The sequence below is a fragment of the Antedon bifida genome, chromosome 11 (genome assembly GCF_963402885.1).
Source record: "Antedon bifida chromosome 11, ecAntBifi1.1, whole genome shotgun sequence".
NCBI lineage: Eukaryota > Metazoa > Echinodermata > Crinoidea > Comatulida > Antedonidae > Antedon > Antedon bifida.
The window spans coordinates 14,658,907-14,675,764 of NC_136236.1; the positions used below are offsets into that span (position 1 = coordinate 14,658,907).

A 16,858-nucleotide genomic window follows, 5' to 3' on the forward strand; every position below is an offset into this window, starting at 1 on the left:
TGACACTTCCATAACCTATGTGCCTCATTACAACAAGCACAGCTTTTAACAGTTTCATCATAACTAACGTTAGACTTAGATTGTGCCTCCGGGGCATTACAATGATACGTTTTGTGCCTGCCGCCTTGGACACCCCTAGAATTTTCATATTCAAGATGTCTACCAAACATGGTGCTTGCTATTTTTGTCTGCTGTTCTACAAATTTAAGGAGATCATTAAACGTTGGCTCGTTCTTTTCTAATATCTCATGCGCCTTATTCACCCATTTAATTTGCAATGGTTTGGGAAGTAATGATTGGACCTTTAAAATATTAGAGGTACTGTTAAGATCACATGTATACCCAATCTGATTTAACGTCAACTCGCATTGTTTCATATCCCCGACTAAACGCCACAAACTATCCGTGTCGCCTACACGTATTTGTTTCCTTCCCGTAAGTTTATTCATAAGGGAATTCAATACCAAATGCGATTGACCAAATTGAGTTTTTAATATCTCTAAGGCCTGATCATACCCCTTGTCCCCCAACAATGTACAAGCTTCAATAGATGCCCTAGCTTCGCCAGTGCAAAACTGTACGAGATACTGTAACTTAGTTGCATTATCACTAAGTTTGGATGCTATATTAGTTTCAAAATTAGAAATGAAATACCAATACTCTCCAGAATCACCCCCAAACTCTGGTATTGTAGATTTAGGCAATTCAAACGATAATTTAAGTTCACTAATAGCATTAATACTAGATTTGTCAAAGTTAATTTTAGTGTCCATATTACCCTTAACATCTAAGCGGTCTGGTTTCTTGTCCACGGTTTCGGCATTTTCATTCTTCGTCAGTTCCAACTTCCGTCGGGCACTCTTCACTACTTGCAACAACTCCACCTGACAATCCTCCATCCATTTTTCGGCGTCCGCAAATTCTTCGTCACTTTCTATTAATGCTACAAATGCTTCATGAATGTCCTCCAGTTCTGCCACTTGTGTCTCGGATTTCTTAAGCAGCTTTGTTATTTCTTCAATGTCTAGATTGTCATCTTCTTGCGTCAGCACCTTAATGATATTTAATGTTCTCGTCAAATGACCTTTTTTGTTTCTGCGACTAAGTTTTACTGCAGCCTTCCTTTCCTCCATTACGATGCGTTTTCAAACAGTCTCCGGGTATAACACAAATTCCAATAACCAAATTCCACTTGTTTTGTTTTATAAACCTCGCTCTGCTACCATATTTGTTTCGGAGTCTCAAAACAAACGTAGGCCCCAACTTTAATAAACTGAATTGACTGGTCGACAAACACATAAATTAAACGCATCACCACAATAGTTGTTTGGTGTCGCCGAAGCTTCCATTTATTTGTATTGGCTACACCCAGCACGAAGCTCAATTGTCGACTGCCCCGCACAACAACCTGTGCAATGTTTTTATATAGCTAATTTGCATAAAGGTGTAACAAAGAACAATACAGTATGCTCTATTGCACACTGATGTTTTCACCTTCTGAACAAATGCTTTAAAAGATTTTTTCAAAAGCATTCATCAAAGATCTTTTAGACATTTCTAATTTGTTTCCAATGAAATGCTTATTTTATTGATTACTAGCTCCATCATTATGGGAGTATGTTTCCATGCGTGTATGGTCCAAAAAATGACCGGGGAATGTGCATGCTTGCTTATATGCGCTATATAAGATTGAACTATTATTATTTTAAATTTTAAAAACCAAAATTTCTTGTTTACAATGAACATTAGCTTATGGTAACTATTGTAACCTTTACCAGGATTTATACAGTTATTTTTAATTGGTTTTGGATTTCAAAATAGAAAAATTAATTAATATATAAAAACAAAAGCTATTACTATGATATGTTAAATAATAAATTGATTGTTTTTGTTTCATTATGGATTAAATCAGATTTGTTTTGTCTAGTTGACATTTGTGATAAATAAAAACTAAAACTATAAATTCAAAATCGACAGATTTTGGATGGAGATAAACACAAAACATTTAATGTTCTAAAATTGTAAATATTTATTGCATCTAACATTATGTTATGAATTCTCAGCATTTTTAGTTGCATGCAAACGCGACTCTACAGCTCACTATGTCGGTCGGTCGGTAAATACTAACTCAAATTTGCGCACGCGACTGCAGTCGTGTATATGTCTTTGTTTTATTAAATAATACTTTAATAGTAATTTTATTTTGTTTAGTTAATGTACTGATGGAGTAAACTCCATGATGTACTACTAAATTATCAAGTTTTCTAAACTTTTTCTTGCCTATGTATGAAGTTTGAAATAGCAAAATGTGTCTTTCCTCTTCTTTTTTTGTATCAATGATTTATTTTCATTTTAAAGTAGCCATAATAGCCACTAATCATATACATCTCATAAACTTAAATATCCACCACTATTAATAATATCCTTGAACATGTAGCAATCACTTAAACCTCCACTTAACTTTAATCCGACAGATTGCCTGACTTTAACTTTTTTTTTTGTCCAGTCTTTAAAATCTCATCAACGTCCTGGAATGTTTGATGACTAACAATTACAGACAGTCTTGTTTTGGTACATGGAGTATTATGATCTTGTTTAGTTTTTGCGATTAGACAACCCTTAGTTTGATTGCTTGTTATTTGTACACGATGCGTGTAATAGTATTATGAGTACTTAAGACTAAATTAATACGATCAAACATAGTTCAACTATTTGTCATCTACTTCGCAGGTTTGGGCTATTAAACGGTAATCTTTATGCAATGCTACTGCTAGCTACTAATTTTAAAGTATTCAACATGCATATTGATATTTAAAATAAACCTTTTGTGAATGCAATATTTTTCTGGTCTAACATTATAAATAAATTATTATTATTATTATTATTTCATATAGCATAATAACAGGTATTATAGACTATTCGCAAGCAATTTTTAATTTTAAAGAAACACAATGTAATAAACATTCAAATTAAGTTAAATATAAATCAGTCATCTTCTGCAATTTGTTAGAAATTAAACATATAGATTACATCGAGTTAATATATCTATTATTACATTATAATCATTCAAGTTATTTGTGGCTAATTGGGTTTAAGAAAAGTACACATTTAAAAGCATCCACTTAAAAATTGCATTAAATTTTGCTGAATAAATATGTTTAGCTGTGAGTACATGATTGACTTGATGATGTAGATGTGCCAACATCAACTTGGGAATTTAAAAAAAAATGGTAAATAATGATGCAATTAATCTTCTGTTTTGAGGACTTTTTGATGGAATAAACCGGAAGTGCATCTGTAAATGCGTTTTTTTTACCTCTGCTTTGAACTATCATGATGACATCACAAACTTATGATGTCATTACAAACATATGATGTCAAAGTTTTCGTCATATTGCAATTAATCTTCTGTTTTGAGGACTTTTGATGGAATAAACAGGAAGTGCATCTGTAAAAGGGTTTTTTTTTACCTCTGCTTTGAACTATCATGATGACATCACAAACTTATGATGTCATTACAAAACATATTTGTGAGGTTAAAAGTTTTCGTCATATTCCAATTAATCTTCTGTTTTGAAGACTTTTTGATTTGTAAAAGCGTTTCATAAAAATAAAATTGTCAATATTATTCAACAGCCACGAAATATTAAATTGAGTTAATCCGGAAATAATCCAAATTGATGATGTAATAATAGAAGACGTTAATTAGAAAGAGAAAAAAAGTTGGTCCATGATGAATTCATTTTTAAAACTCCGCTTTTAACTATCATGATGACATCACAAACATATGATGTCATTACAAACATATGATGTCAAAGTTTTCGTAATATTGTTACTTTGGATTAATTACTTTGCTTTGACGACATTGAAAGTATTTTTATAAATCACTAACGAGGAACGCAGCAGTTCACCCTTGGCTGGTTAAATCCATTATTGTTAATTAGAGGATATGTCCTAATATTATACGAGCAATTTATTTGCGATCCAAGGTCAATAATACTATTAGTAATTACCTGATTTTGTTTACTAACAATCATCATAGTATTAGTAGTGGTACATAGTTTTCAGGAAATTTCATTATCCCATGTGGGTGAAGTGGAGTACAGGCAGGTCTATTAGTATTTTAAATCTTTCTCTTTTTTTATTTATTAATCCACCTCCAAACTTCGACCCAAATTTTAAAAATGAGTGGGCTTATAACTGAGTGTGTATGGCAAAAAATGAAAAGGTGCATTACTTTATGAGCCAATAAGAAATCTGAAATTACATTTTACTTGATGAAATTGCTTTTTTGAAACATCATTTCTAGTTTTGGATAAAAATGTGTATATCGTGGGTTTGGTCTCATCTTTTGCAATTTCTTGATATGCCACTGTAATATAACAATACCTGTATATGGCCTACATGTTCCTTCCTTTTCCTATAGGCCTGAAATCTAACAATTTTGTTTATTAATCAAGATGGACTCATACCTAAATTAGTATAGTCATTATTTATAAACATAATATAATATCTAGGAAGGACAGTCATGTTTGTTAATCTCAAACATTCCCTGCAGACCGTAAGCATGCCAAGACTTTTTGTGTGTTCGCCCTCCCTACATCCTGTTTTCAACATGCTTTTCATTAATTTTCTTAACCTGCTTATTATTTCTGAGAATGATATTCTAAAAATAGGTTTTTGTTTACATACTATGTCATTCAACCAAAGTATTTAATTTGCACTAAATGTTTACCTTTTCAATTATCATAATTTTGTGCCATATTGCTCCTGGTTCCACAATATTAAATTGTTGGATTATGTTTACAAAGCTATTTTTAACATAGCTTTTCTATTTTTCTTTATTATTTGGAGTTATTGGTTAATGTTAGTAATAATATAATTATCATATAATTTTTATGCATAATATATTCTTTTGTTTCATGCATTACATCTTTTATGATTTTCAAAGATGGAAAAACAGGTTTTTGCAATGTGTACTGTCCTCATCACTCCAAATTTTGTAAACAAATTATCTTTTTGCTATTAAATCCGATTCCACATTAATACATCTTAATACATGTCTGTAGATAAAAACCTTTTAATTACAAATGATATTATATGTTATACAACTATTAGTAATTAAAATAATCTCTAATATTTATAGTCAATGCATACAGTATCGATATCTTAGTAACTTTCCCAAGTTCAACAACTTTTCCACAGCAAACCAATCAGTTTTCCAAGTACTGCTGTACTAGTACTGGCATTCAATGATGACGTCATCACAAATACACAAATTCATCTGGGAGACTCACTATAATACCAGTTAGGAATTGATACCTCATTTTGTTCTAAATTTCCAATTATTTTTGACATGAGAATTTCTTTACCCCTTATAAGGAAAATTAAACCTGTACACTTAGGAGCATTTATCCTCATTAAAAGCATACACAGGTAGTTTAAAATAAAATAGTTTCTCAGAAATAAAATATTATCAAGAACACTAAACCATATATCATCATCATCATCAAGTTAAGATATTATTATTAGGGATTTTTATTTAGAAATTGAATTTTATTCTAGGCAACAATAATGAAAACAAAGGGAAAGTTTGATAAGGAATAAAAGAGTTTCCCTATTTTTTTCCCTATGAAGTTCACTTAACTTTTAACCTTTTGGCTAAAGTAGTAGATGGCTTTAACATCCTCTTGTTATCTACCAATGTTTGGGGTTTCCTTGGAAAAGTGCCTGCTTATGACCTCAACACCCAGAAAATTAAATTCTATACAAACAGAAATAGGTTTATACTTCCAAACATTTTGAAGAACAATTTTACTTATGTTTTGAAATGAACATCTTGAGTACATTTACTGTGATTGCAATTAAAACCAAGAACTAAACAAACCAAAGCCACAAATCAGGAACAATAAGGCCCATCTTAACAAACTAATCTTTAAGGAAACTTCATTTTCCATAGGCTTTCCTGTTATTGACCTACTTCAAGATATCGGTTTTACATGGAATTGTACAAAATTTGAGGAAACATGACCACCAATGTGTTGTGTGCGATGCTCAACATATCCATCATAAAACTGTGCTGTTCCATTCTATATATCAAAAAATATATATTTTTCTATATATTATTGAATAAGTTTAAGTTTAGTTTGAAAGTTAAATTAAATCTCTAATAAAGCAGAAAAAGTTTAATTTCCAGCTAAACCATGTGCCAACCACCTGTGATGTCACGAAAGATGTCACTATTTGTGATGTCATCAGATGAACCTTTTGATGTCATCAACAACAACCTTGCGTTTGTTTTCATTGGGTGTAATTACCATTAGGGTACTGGCTGGAGATTGACCCAAATCTGACGAAATTACTATTCAGTCTTTGGGCATATTAAAGTGAAAGCGATTTTTGTAAAATAAACAAAACAATATAATTATTCTCAATTATTAAATATTGTAGTATTATGTAATAGTCACTTTAGCATCTAACTACAAAACAAGTTTACAATCTAATTCCTCAGTTTGATTTTTTTTTTATTTTGGTAAATTGCAATTTCTACTGTTTTAGTAATACTTAACATTAATCCATGAAGAATAAACAAAATCAGAAAACAAATGTATTAATGAGTAAGTAACGTCTCCCTCCCCCACAAATACTGAGGTTTGCGGTTTTACCACCTGCAAAACGTTTTATTGTTTATTTTTATTACTGGAAACGTGTATGAACATACTGTTGCCTTGTTAGAAGCATGTTTGGAATGTTGTTGTGTTTTTGTCTATGTGTCAACGACAAAGTAGAACCAGATACAGTGACCACATGGTTTAATAAATACCAGGTTTTACTACCTGTACTTTCTGTTGCATTGTTAGAAATAATTGTTACTGTAGGCCTAGTTAACTATACAAATACTATATTTTGATATTAAATATTTTTTATTTAATAAAAGTATTTTTCCAGTTATAGGAAATATGACCATTAATTGTGACCCATTGACCAACACACTTTTTTTAACTGGAGTAAAGATTCCCAGAAATGATAGTAGGTTCTCTGTTTCATCATCATCATCATCATCATCATCATCATCATCATCATCATCATGTCACACTGTAGTTTCATCATATTGTCGCTGTTTATCTAAACCCACGAATATAATAATATGTTTTTATATAATAATACGCTCATGAATTAACTATTTCTGTAAAATTAAAACCACCTAATACTTCATGGTAGTGGTTTTTATGACGTCATGGGTGGAGTTAGTACACCTATAGCTTAGGAAAACATGGAACAATTTAAGTGTTTAAAGTTCAGAGCTGCCAGGATTTTCTTCACAGTGGTTTATTGGTCTAGGCAGAGGGCGGTATGATAGGCCCACATGGGTTCCATATAACATACAGTCATGGGAACTCTTTAGCTTCCTGTCTACTTTTATTAAGACAGTGGGTGGGAGAGGTAAGAACTATCCTCTTGCTCATGATGCTCAAAATCTGTAATCTTACAAACATGAATGTTTGATTATCAAAATTCATTTTCTATAAAATATTATACAATACAATTAATATTTGATTACTTAATCTTCAAATTGTTTTTTTTTATATCATCCTCTATTAATTATGAATGCATGACAGATTTTCAAAAGTTTGTTTTTAAACTTAATTTAATTTATGTATGTATCTATGTGAAGTTCCAACTTATGAACGTTTCCAAGCACATCAGCTGGTAAATATTCTACAATTTGAAACAAGAGATAAGAAGAAAGTACTTTACATCTCCCTCTGAAACTTTTGACATTAAAAAAAAGTCAAGATAACACAAATATTCCTTGTTTCATTTCACTAGAAAGGATGTAGAAGAACCTGTTAATTTTAGTTACTTTTTAAAGTGACACTTCTATTGAATTGAAGTAATTTTTCATAAGAGGATAGAAGTATATATTTGGATGACATTCTACTAGTGTATGTTTTCCTCTATAAATACGTACAACATTGCAGATATTTGCGCCCCTTTGGAGTTGCAGGCTAATTTGATAGGATCTTTATCAACAAAGAATAACTAAATATTTGCTTAGCTTATAAAGTTATTTAATAATGCAGTGATTTATTCACATTATTTATATTTAATTTTTAGTTCTACCAAAGGGAGGGAGGAAAAACTTTGTCCCACATCTAAGATTAGATTGAATTATTTTTCCAGATTTTAGTCACAAAATCTAAATTTAGTTTTAATCAGCTCTTAAATTAAAATATTGGACTTAGTTTAAGGTGGTTTCTTAAATCAGATATATATCTCCCCAGTTGTTTAAGGGAGACACAAGTACTAACTCGTGAATATTTGTGTTGCTATTTCTGGTAGTCTAGACTTAAGGTCTACTTAATTCTATTTGAAACATCTTTATTTAAAAAGAAATATAGATATCTTGTCATTTTTAGATTGAATTTTAAATTTAAGTAAAGTTGTAAATTTTAGGAGATGGCATTTTTGTTTTTCTCAATGACCTTGTTCTACTGTTTCATGTTCTTGTTTTCTTCTAGTTATTTTTGATTTGATTATTTTGGACAGTTAAATATAGTTTTGTTTAAAGAAGTTTTGACTTTGTTTTTTGTGGGTAATTTCATGAACTTTTAACATTAAAAGGCCTGTTGTGACTATGATTGTGTGAATGTTGTGTTGTTATAAAAACATGTGTAGTACCTGTAGGAACAAAATAATGTGTTCATGAAGGTATCTATTTTTTGTTTCACTTCTAGGCAACATTATTTATGTCATCTTTCAGAAACATATTTATATTTTCTGCCTTAATAGCACATTGTAATGGAGACAGGTTTTTACCACAATTCAAGGGAGCTTGCAATGATAAAAATCAATTTCATTTCATTCAGAAGACTTACAGACATACTGGCATACAAGGTTATATGTGGTTGATATTATTGATAAATATAATTTTTTTAGAATCAGATTATACATGCCATATGCCCTTGAGAAAGATGCTGTCGCCCCAAGTTGATAAAACTTTACACGGTATGATTCTAGTGTGCATGGATGTGTTAAATCTCATCCCAGTACTTCCATTATGAAACCATATTTTATAATTTTATATAGTGAAAATATTATTGGAAAACATAATATTTCTCAATTTTGATACAATTATAAATTTAATACTGTAAATACATTACTTGAATGAAGTACTGTTTATTGCCATCATAATAAATACATTGGTTTTTTTTAAACAATTCTCCAATGAATTATAAAAAGGTTAAATTTAAACAATTTAGAAAGATCTAAATATGAACAGCATCAATTGCTGCACTAAGGACATGTAGACGCCAAAAAGTGACACTTTTAGATTAATGACACCGAAAACATTCGGACATGAAAAAGTTAAATTTAAAACATGGATTATTGCATTTGATGTAGTTGTTTTTCAGTTGATATTGTTGTATTGATGAATTGTTGGTCCGAACGGCAAAGCTGTGGGATTTGAGTCTCCCTAGACGGCTGTTGGCCAACGTATGTTGAGGATTTTCGTGGCTCAAACGATAAAAGCAATAATGTAGTTGTTAGTGAATTTGCGTTTTTACGCTAGTAAGTTAAACAAAGAGTTACTGGTGTCATTGTTCATACAATTTGAAAAGGCTATGGTTTATATTTTTTGTTGCGCTTTTAAAAAAAGCATTTTTTTAATAGGAATATATTTATGAAGTTGTGATTTTGAAATGCCTATATTTTTAACTGTATCAATTTTTACCTAATACTACTTAGTTTGTATAGTAAGGTATAGAGTCTTAATTCTGATGGATCACCCTCATTATTAAATATGGTTAAAATAAAATAAAAATAAATAAAATTCAACTAAAAATATTGTCTGAAATAGTTTGCTTGTTTGGAACATGCAAAAACAAGGCTGCAGTCGCGTGCTCAAATTTGAGTTTGAGTTTACCGACTGACCAACCGACTGACATAGTGAGCTGTAGAGTTGGAGGACATTGTTTTCATCGAGGTTGTGACTAGAGATTATTTGAAATAAGTAAATCTTAGCTGGGCAGGGGGTGGTATGGGAAAAGGGAGGTGGGAGTTTTCAATGACTATGTGACTGCTTTCAAAGAGTTCATGAATTTTATCAGCAATAATTATAATTGATATAAATAGAAAAGAAACAAATAATTATCCCATAGATATGTTCTTAATTTAGAACTCAATATTGCCTTATTTGGTAGTAAGCATACACATTTCTAACTTTTTCACAATTTCAAAGTAAACTTTTAACTTCCGTGAACGTATCCCCATCCCACCGACTAACCACCGTCTAGACAAAATCGTACATGTGAAAAATCAAGTATAAATTTAATATTTTTTTAAGTGTCGACACGATTTAGGATATTGAGCAAAGTTAGACAGGTATTGGCCATTATGTTTTACATGTAACAAGCACAGAATGAAAGTATCGAGAAATCATTCCCATATGTAAAAATAATGTATTTTTAGTCTTCTGACATTTTAAAAATAAAAATTGAGTTTAACTTGAAAAGAGGTGTAACCATAGTTTTTATTTTGGTATAAACTATTACGAATTACAAATCAATCATTTTTGTATATAAAAAATTAAAAATTTATTATTACTGCAATAATATTAACAAGATAAATAATTAATATGCATCGCACAAGTAATCCTAATGCTAAAAGAATCCAGTAGATGATAATTCCTATTGAATGGAGATCCATTATAATCTTGTATGATCCACAACAACTAATCATTTGGATAAATTTTCGTCAAAGTGACGAATTAAAATCTACTTTGGATAAATGTACAGTATTATATTTCACTATGCGGTCAATTTACATGTACTAATGCACAAAGACCAGCCATACAATACAATACAAATCTTTCTTCATTCTGAAATAAATTGCTCAAAGTACAGGTCTCCCAAGTCGTCCATATTTCAACAAGAAAAAAATAACTATAAATGTAACAAAAATTATGTACAATTCAAGTTGATCATTACCATTTTTGCAGACATGTACAAAAAGATTATTTTTGATGCTCTAAATAAAATAAATTTTTTCCCTGAATATTGTTCGATGCTGGAATTAAAAGTGTTTGTTGGTTAATTCAATTTTGACTTCTTATGAATTTGTGGGAAATGGGTTCCTATATCTGAAGATGGTGCAATTTCAGAGTTCTTTTCACGTAACACGTAGGCCTTCTTTACCATTAAATTTGTTTTCACAGTACGTTAAAACCAATTAGTAATGAGGATACGCTTTGTTGGAATCTATACCGCTTAATATCCTGTGGTAGGTAGAAACCTCCTACACTTCAGAAATAAGAAAATAAGAAAATTCTTTTTAACTTCAAGTATATTTCTTATTTTAAATGTTTAAAGCTATTAAGCCTATTTATTATTAATTTTGTAAAAGACTCTGTTTTTGGAGTATGTAATTAATACATTTTAACTGAAAATGTAATGCTCTCACATTTATGAAGAAGTTAATTTATTTTTGCCTTTCCTGAATTTGCTTGACATTTTGTAGCACTAATGCCCTACTTATAGTTCATAAATAAATAATTGTGTATATTGTAACAGCAGATTAAGCAGATGAACAAGTCTAGAAAATTTATCCTCATTCAATTTTTTGACGTCATTTCAATTTATAATGGTTAAATGTTTTCAACAACTTAATTCTATCAGTCTAGAAAATATTTATATTAGTTTATTTTAGTTATTTATTTACTGGAAAGATTTAATTGTAGTTGTATTTGCACATTTATGGCATCAATGTGGTAATATTTCCAATTTACTATGGTTTTCTGCTTTCTCATTTAATAGGTGAAATGTTCATGATGTCTAAGTCCATTTTATTCGAGTTTATTTATGTCAGTTCTGTCGATGAACCTGGAATAATTCAATTGCCGAAAATGAATTCCATATAATATGACATCAGTGTGGTCACCTTTTCAATTTGCTAGTGGTTTGGTTCTTTATCTTTTATAGGTTAAATGTTCAAATGTCTAGAAATGATTATGATTATTTCTGATTTGTCTGCACATTTCAAATGTGGGTTTTGTACTTCCTAGACTCATGACATTATGTATGCCTACTGGACATCAACGTGTGCTTTTACTGTCTGCAAGTTACATGTTCCACTTATATATTTCTTTCATTTCTAGTTTTCCTGGAAATTATGTTGAATAGAACTCTCCTTGCCAAGGTAGTCTAACATATTTTAATTTAACTTTTGATTTGAGAAACAAATAAAGCATATATATATACATTCAGTGTTTCAATTTTGCGTGAGGAAGTTAAATATTTGTTCCGTTACCAGAATCGCAATGACGACCAGAAGAAGTAATTATATATTGGGTGTGAAGCCTACTCATTTCTGTATTGAATAAATAATTCCGGTAAAAGCAAAAGTTATAGAAATAGTTAAAGAACTTGTACCTATAAATATTATGGCATCCACCAAAATTAAAATTAAGATGAAATTATATTATTAGATTTGCTTTTTCTGTATGTAATGTTAAAGATGTTTATATTCTGGAGTGAATATTGTTAGGTTAGGTCTCGTAAGAGAGAGGCAATGGTACTTATATTCATTTAGCATACTACAATTATTTTTTATTAAACTGTAGGATTAATATCTAATTTTATAGATTTGTGGTCTGGTCATTGTACCATTTTAAATCCAGCATTTTCACGTGCATTAAGAAAGAGGTTTATAAGAAATCCGCAAGGGGGAAATTATTGCCCTTGTGGCTCTTAATAAGATTTAGTTCACAGCGACCTATATAATTTATTTTAATATAATTTTTTTTGCACGCAATTATTTAAAAAAGACAATTATATGAAAATAAGATTATAATTCAATGGTCATCAATTAAATTCTCATCTGTCATACGGTAATTATTATTAATTTAGTTAAATTTCCTACCTTCCTGTCTAGATCCGATAGTTTAAAACCCACTCTTACTTAAGTTTTCTTGTACTATGAAATTTAAATTATAAAATCAAATTTGGGTATACAGTAGATATTTAAGTAAATAAAACTGCTATATGTATATATGTTCGTTCCCTTTTTTGTCTTTTCTTTTGTTATGAAAATACAAAAGGTGGCTAACCATTCCCTTCCTGCTACCCATCATTTATTTTGCAAATGTTAATACCTAGCATGTTATTTATTTACATTTTGTTAAATATATATTTTGTCTTATGTTCCTCATCATCCTTTCCATACATACCTGTCATACCATTACATTACAAATTGGCAGCTTAAAAAACAGCTTCTATCTACTGCTTATATTAAACAATGCTTTTGAAAATAGCAAAATTATTATGAAATAACTGTAAAAATCCTGGAAAAAATTGAAATATTTTTTGTTTTTTAACCAGAAATTGGACCATTCAAACTGTACGACATGGGTAAGTGATTTGGCACGACATCGTGGCTTGTTCTTCAATGTTTAATAATCAACACCTGCTAATTAATTACCATAATACGCCACATAAGTATGGCATTATCACGATTTGTGATAGTGGTTCATTCTTTTTCAAGATCACAACTAAAATGCTTTATTCACTTCAATACAGTTTTTTTGGCCCTTTTAATCCCCTTCCTCTGCAATATCTAAGTGATGGTCTAAAACTAAATCATTGAAATATTAATATTTGTCATTTTTTATCATTACTTACACTTCATTCAGTATCTTGCACATTTCACACTCATCTATTCACTACCTTGTTTTTGTATAATGTAATAAATCAAGTGTTGTTATTGGACAATACCTGCATGACTTTCCACCAATCACATGGCTTTATTTTGTAATCAGAACATTATAGTTCCATGCTTATTTATCATTTACTTTTTTTGGTCTTCATGATATAGTGGCATGTTGAACCTTATAGTTTTGATATTGAATCGTTTATATACATGCTTGAAGAGCACAACTTAAAATTTATCCCCACAATGATTCATATTCTGTGCTATCCCATCATTCATTTGTGATTGATATTTATTAAAATATTATTCCTAATAATAAGAATTATGTGTTTTATTCCAATAACTAATATAGAAAGGTAGAAACGCAAAGCATAGGGTGGGTGAAAAAGCATTTGGGGTGAGTGGAAACGTTTAACTAGGTTGAAGCTTATTGGAGTGGGTGCCAGTTGTAAAGTAAGCTTCGCTACTTAGATAAAAGAACCTTTATTCTGGATTGAAACTTTCGCCTGGGAAAAGGAACTTTAACCTAGATGAAAGAAGCACTTGAGACTGGGTAGAAGAACTTTAAAGCGTGGTTCCCACTAGAATGCAATGTCAGAAGTGCTGTATTGCGTAATCACAAGTGGAACCAACGACGTAACAGTGCTGCAAATATTGCAGGTTTGATTTCATGCAGACGGGGGCAAACAAAATTAAAAGAAAGGGCATTTTCTTAAGTTTCGTAGGTTGTGTTACGTTGCATCGCTAGTGGGAATTATTTTGGATAGAAATAACAACAAAGTATGCTTTGTGCTTTTGCTTCTTTTTGTATACAGGTGTTGTCTGGATATTCTGTATCATGTATGAATTTACTGCTAATGTACTTGTGCAGATACTACTCAAATATTCCTGCTTTGTAGTTTTCCATTTCAAAGACATACGTCAATTGTTTGAATGTTACTTTCGGTTCGTTCTAAAAATAAATTCAGTTGATTTGTTTATTCTCTGTTTAATTCTTTAACGATTATATAGAACAGGAATCAGTCTAGCTTGTTGTGGTTTACATTTGTTATCCGAAAAATCAATGTTTGCAGCATGTTCTGCTTTCTGTTATTTTCATCGGATGTGCTGAAAATTTAAGATATCACAAAATAAATATGAAACAAGAAAAAGGCATTTTACCAGCTGTATGTTAGGCATGTTATATTACTACCTGACTATTGCAGGCTACTATGTAACTGGTTTATAGTTTTCTGTTTATCTTTGTTTGTTGTTTACAGCAAATTGGTCAGAAGTCAATAAAGGACAATAGAGTACCGCATTAGCATTGTGTTCAGGGCTTTCTTCGATATTACATTGGCTATACTTAAAGTTATCTAGTTTAACTTACATAGTCTCCTATTTCGTGCCTCTCCAATCTTTTAAAAAAAAAACTTCAGTTATTTGTAACACTAGTGTAACAAATTTTGTTTAATGAACTATATTCTTTTTTACTACAGTACTTAAAATTGGATCAATTTCAAGAATAAAATCTGCTACATATTATGTATGTGATAAATTTCATTTTAGAACTATTCGTTAGTTAAATCCTTGCATTTAACCGCAGACTAAAAGTGCTTATAAAAATTGTTTAAATATCATTGTTCCTTTAAGATAAAATATTTTTAGAATTTTTCACAGAATAAAAGCTTAACCATTGATGCGCAATTTAGATATATTTAAACTCCTAAAGGTTAGGACCTCTGTGTCTGTACCAAGTAAATTAGAATTCATTTTAAATTCAAAGCGTGAACATAAAAATAACTATAAATAGAATAAACCTTGAAAAATATTGAAAAATAACATTTTAAAAAAAGTAGGTACTATATGATTTGAGGAACTAATTCTTGGTTTGATGGATAGAGGTTCTTAGAGAAAAAGTCTTGGTAAATTCACCTGTTTTATGGAGAATAAATTGGTAAAAACCATAAAGAACGCACACAACAACTGTACTGTAACCCACTTGTCATCAATAGAAAACGTGACATAACAGTGAATGCTTGTCTGTCACAAAACATCTTCTAGACTTGTTGGTCTACAGAGAAAGTATAACTGTACTGAATCATTGGGTGTGACTCACGGTCAGTACATGACAAATTAGAACGTTACTAATTTTATTCATCATTGGTTAAGAAAGTCAAGGTTTTTATATCATATTAGGGGATGGGTGTAGGGTTCAAACCCACCGGCTTTTTAATCTAGCGCTTGATCGTGATTTTAACCTCATTTTTCTTCTGGCGGTCGACATCCTTGGATCGATCAAAAAGAGTCATACATTTAATTTTAGATTATTGACTATAAAGTTATGGTTAGATCTATCTAAGAAGGGACAAGTGTGGACTCAAATCCGTGTCTACTCGCATAATCCGGCACTTAATCACGCGTGCACCTTCCAATTACTTTTGACAGTCAATAACCTTGTGATCGGTTATGGTTATTTTTAGCTCGTCTTGTTACTAATTATAAAGTCCCAGCTTAGGGTCCCATTAATGTTGAGATGACTTTTTATAATTTTGAATTGAAGTACTACTACTATAATTAACTAATAACTTGCTCTTAAAAGCTGCCTTTAACACGCTGGTGAATTGTATTTTGAATTATTTAAGTACAGTAGTTGAGGTGAAAGTATGATATAATGGTTTATGATTAGTGTATTGTAGGCCTATACTTTGGTAATACTTCAAACAACAAATTTATAGTTCCTAAATTTAAAAATATTAAAGACAATCTATTCAAATCATGCTCTTACAAGCTGCCTTTTACATGCTGGTGAATTCCTTAAGTAGTTGAGGTGAAAGTCTAATATAATGGTTTATGATTAGTGTATTGTAGGCCTAATACTTCAAACAACAAATTTATAGTTCCTAAATTAAAAAATATTAAAGAAAGTCTATTCAAATCACGCTCTTACAAGCTGCCTTTTACATGCTGGTGAATTCCTTAAGTAGTTGAGGTGAAAGTATGATATAATGGTTTATGATTAGTCTATTGTAGGCCTAATACTTCAAACAACAAATTTATAGTTCCTAAATTAAAAAATATTAAAGAAAGTCTATTCAAATCATGCTCTTACAAGCTGCCTTTTACATGCTGGTGAATTCCTTAAGTAGTTGAGGTGAAAGTATGATATAAT

General features: G+C 30.5%; 1 protein-coding gene across 5 annotated transcripts in view; it reads left to right on the forward strand.

Moving 5' to 3' along the window:
* LOC144855979 (synapsin-like) overlaps positions 1 to 16,858 on the forward strand; it is a 229,404-nt gene that overhangs the window by 160,632 nt on the left and 51,914 nt on the right. For 3 of the 5 annotated variants that reach the window (XM_078713949.1, XM_078713950.1, XM_078713952.1), the window contains exon 8: positions 13,380 to 13,409. The exons of the other annotated variants lie outside the window; for them this stretch is intronic. In XM_078713949.1, coding sequence (XP_078570075.1) covers positions 13,380 to 13,409 — 30 coding nt within the window. The remainder of the gene's footprint in view (positions 1 to 13,379; positions 13,410 to 16,858) is intronic. 5 annotated transcript variants of the gene reach the window in all.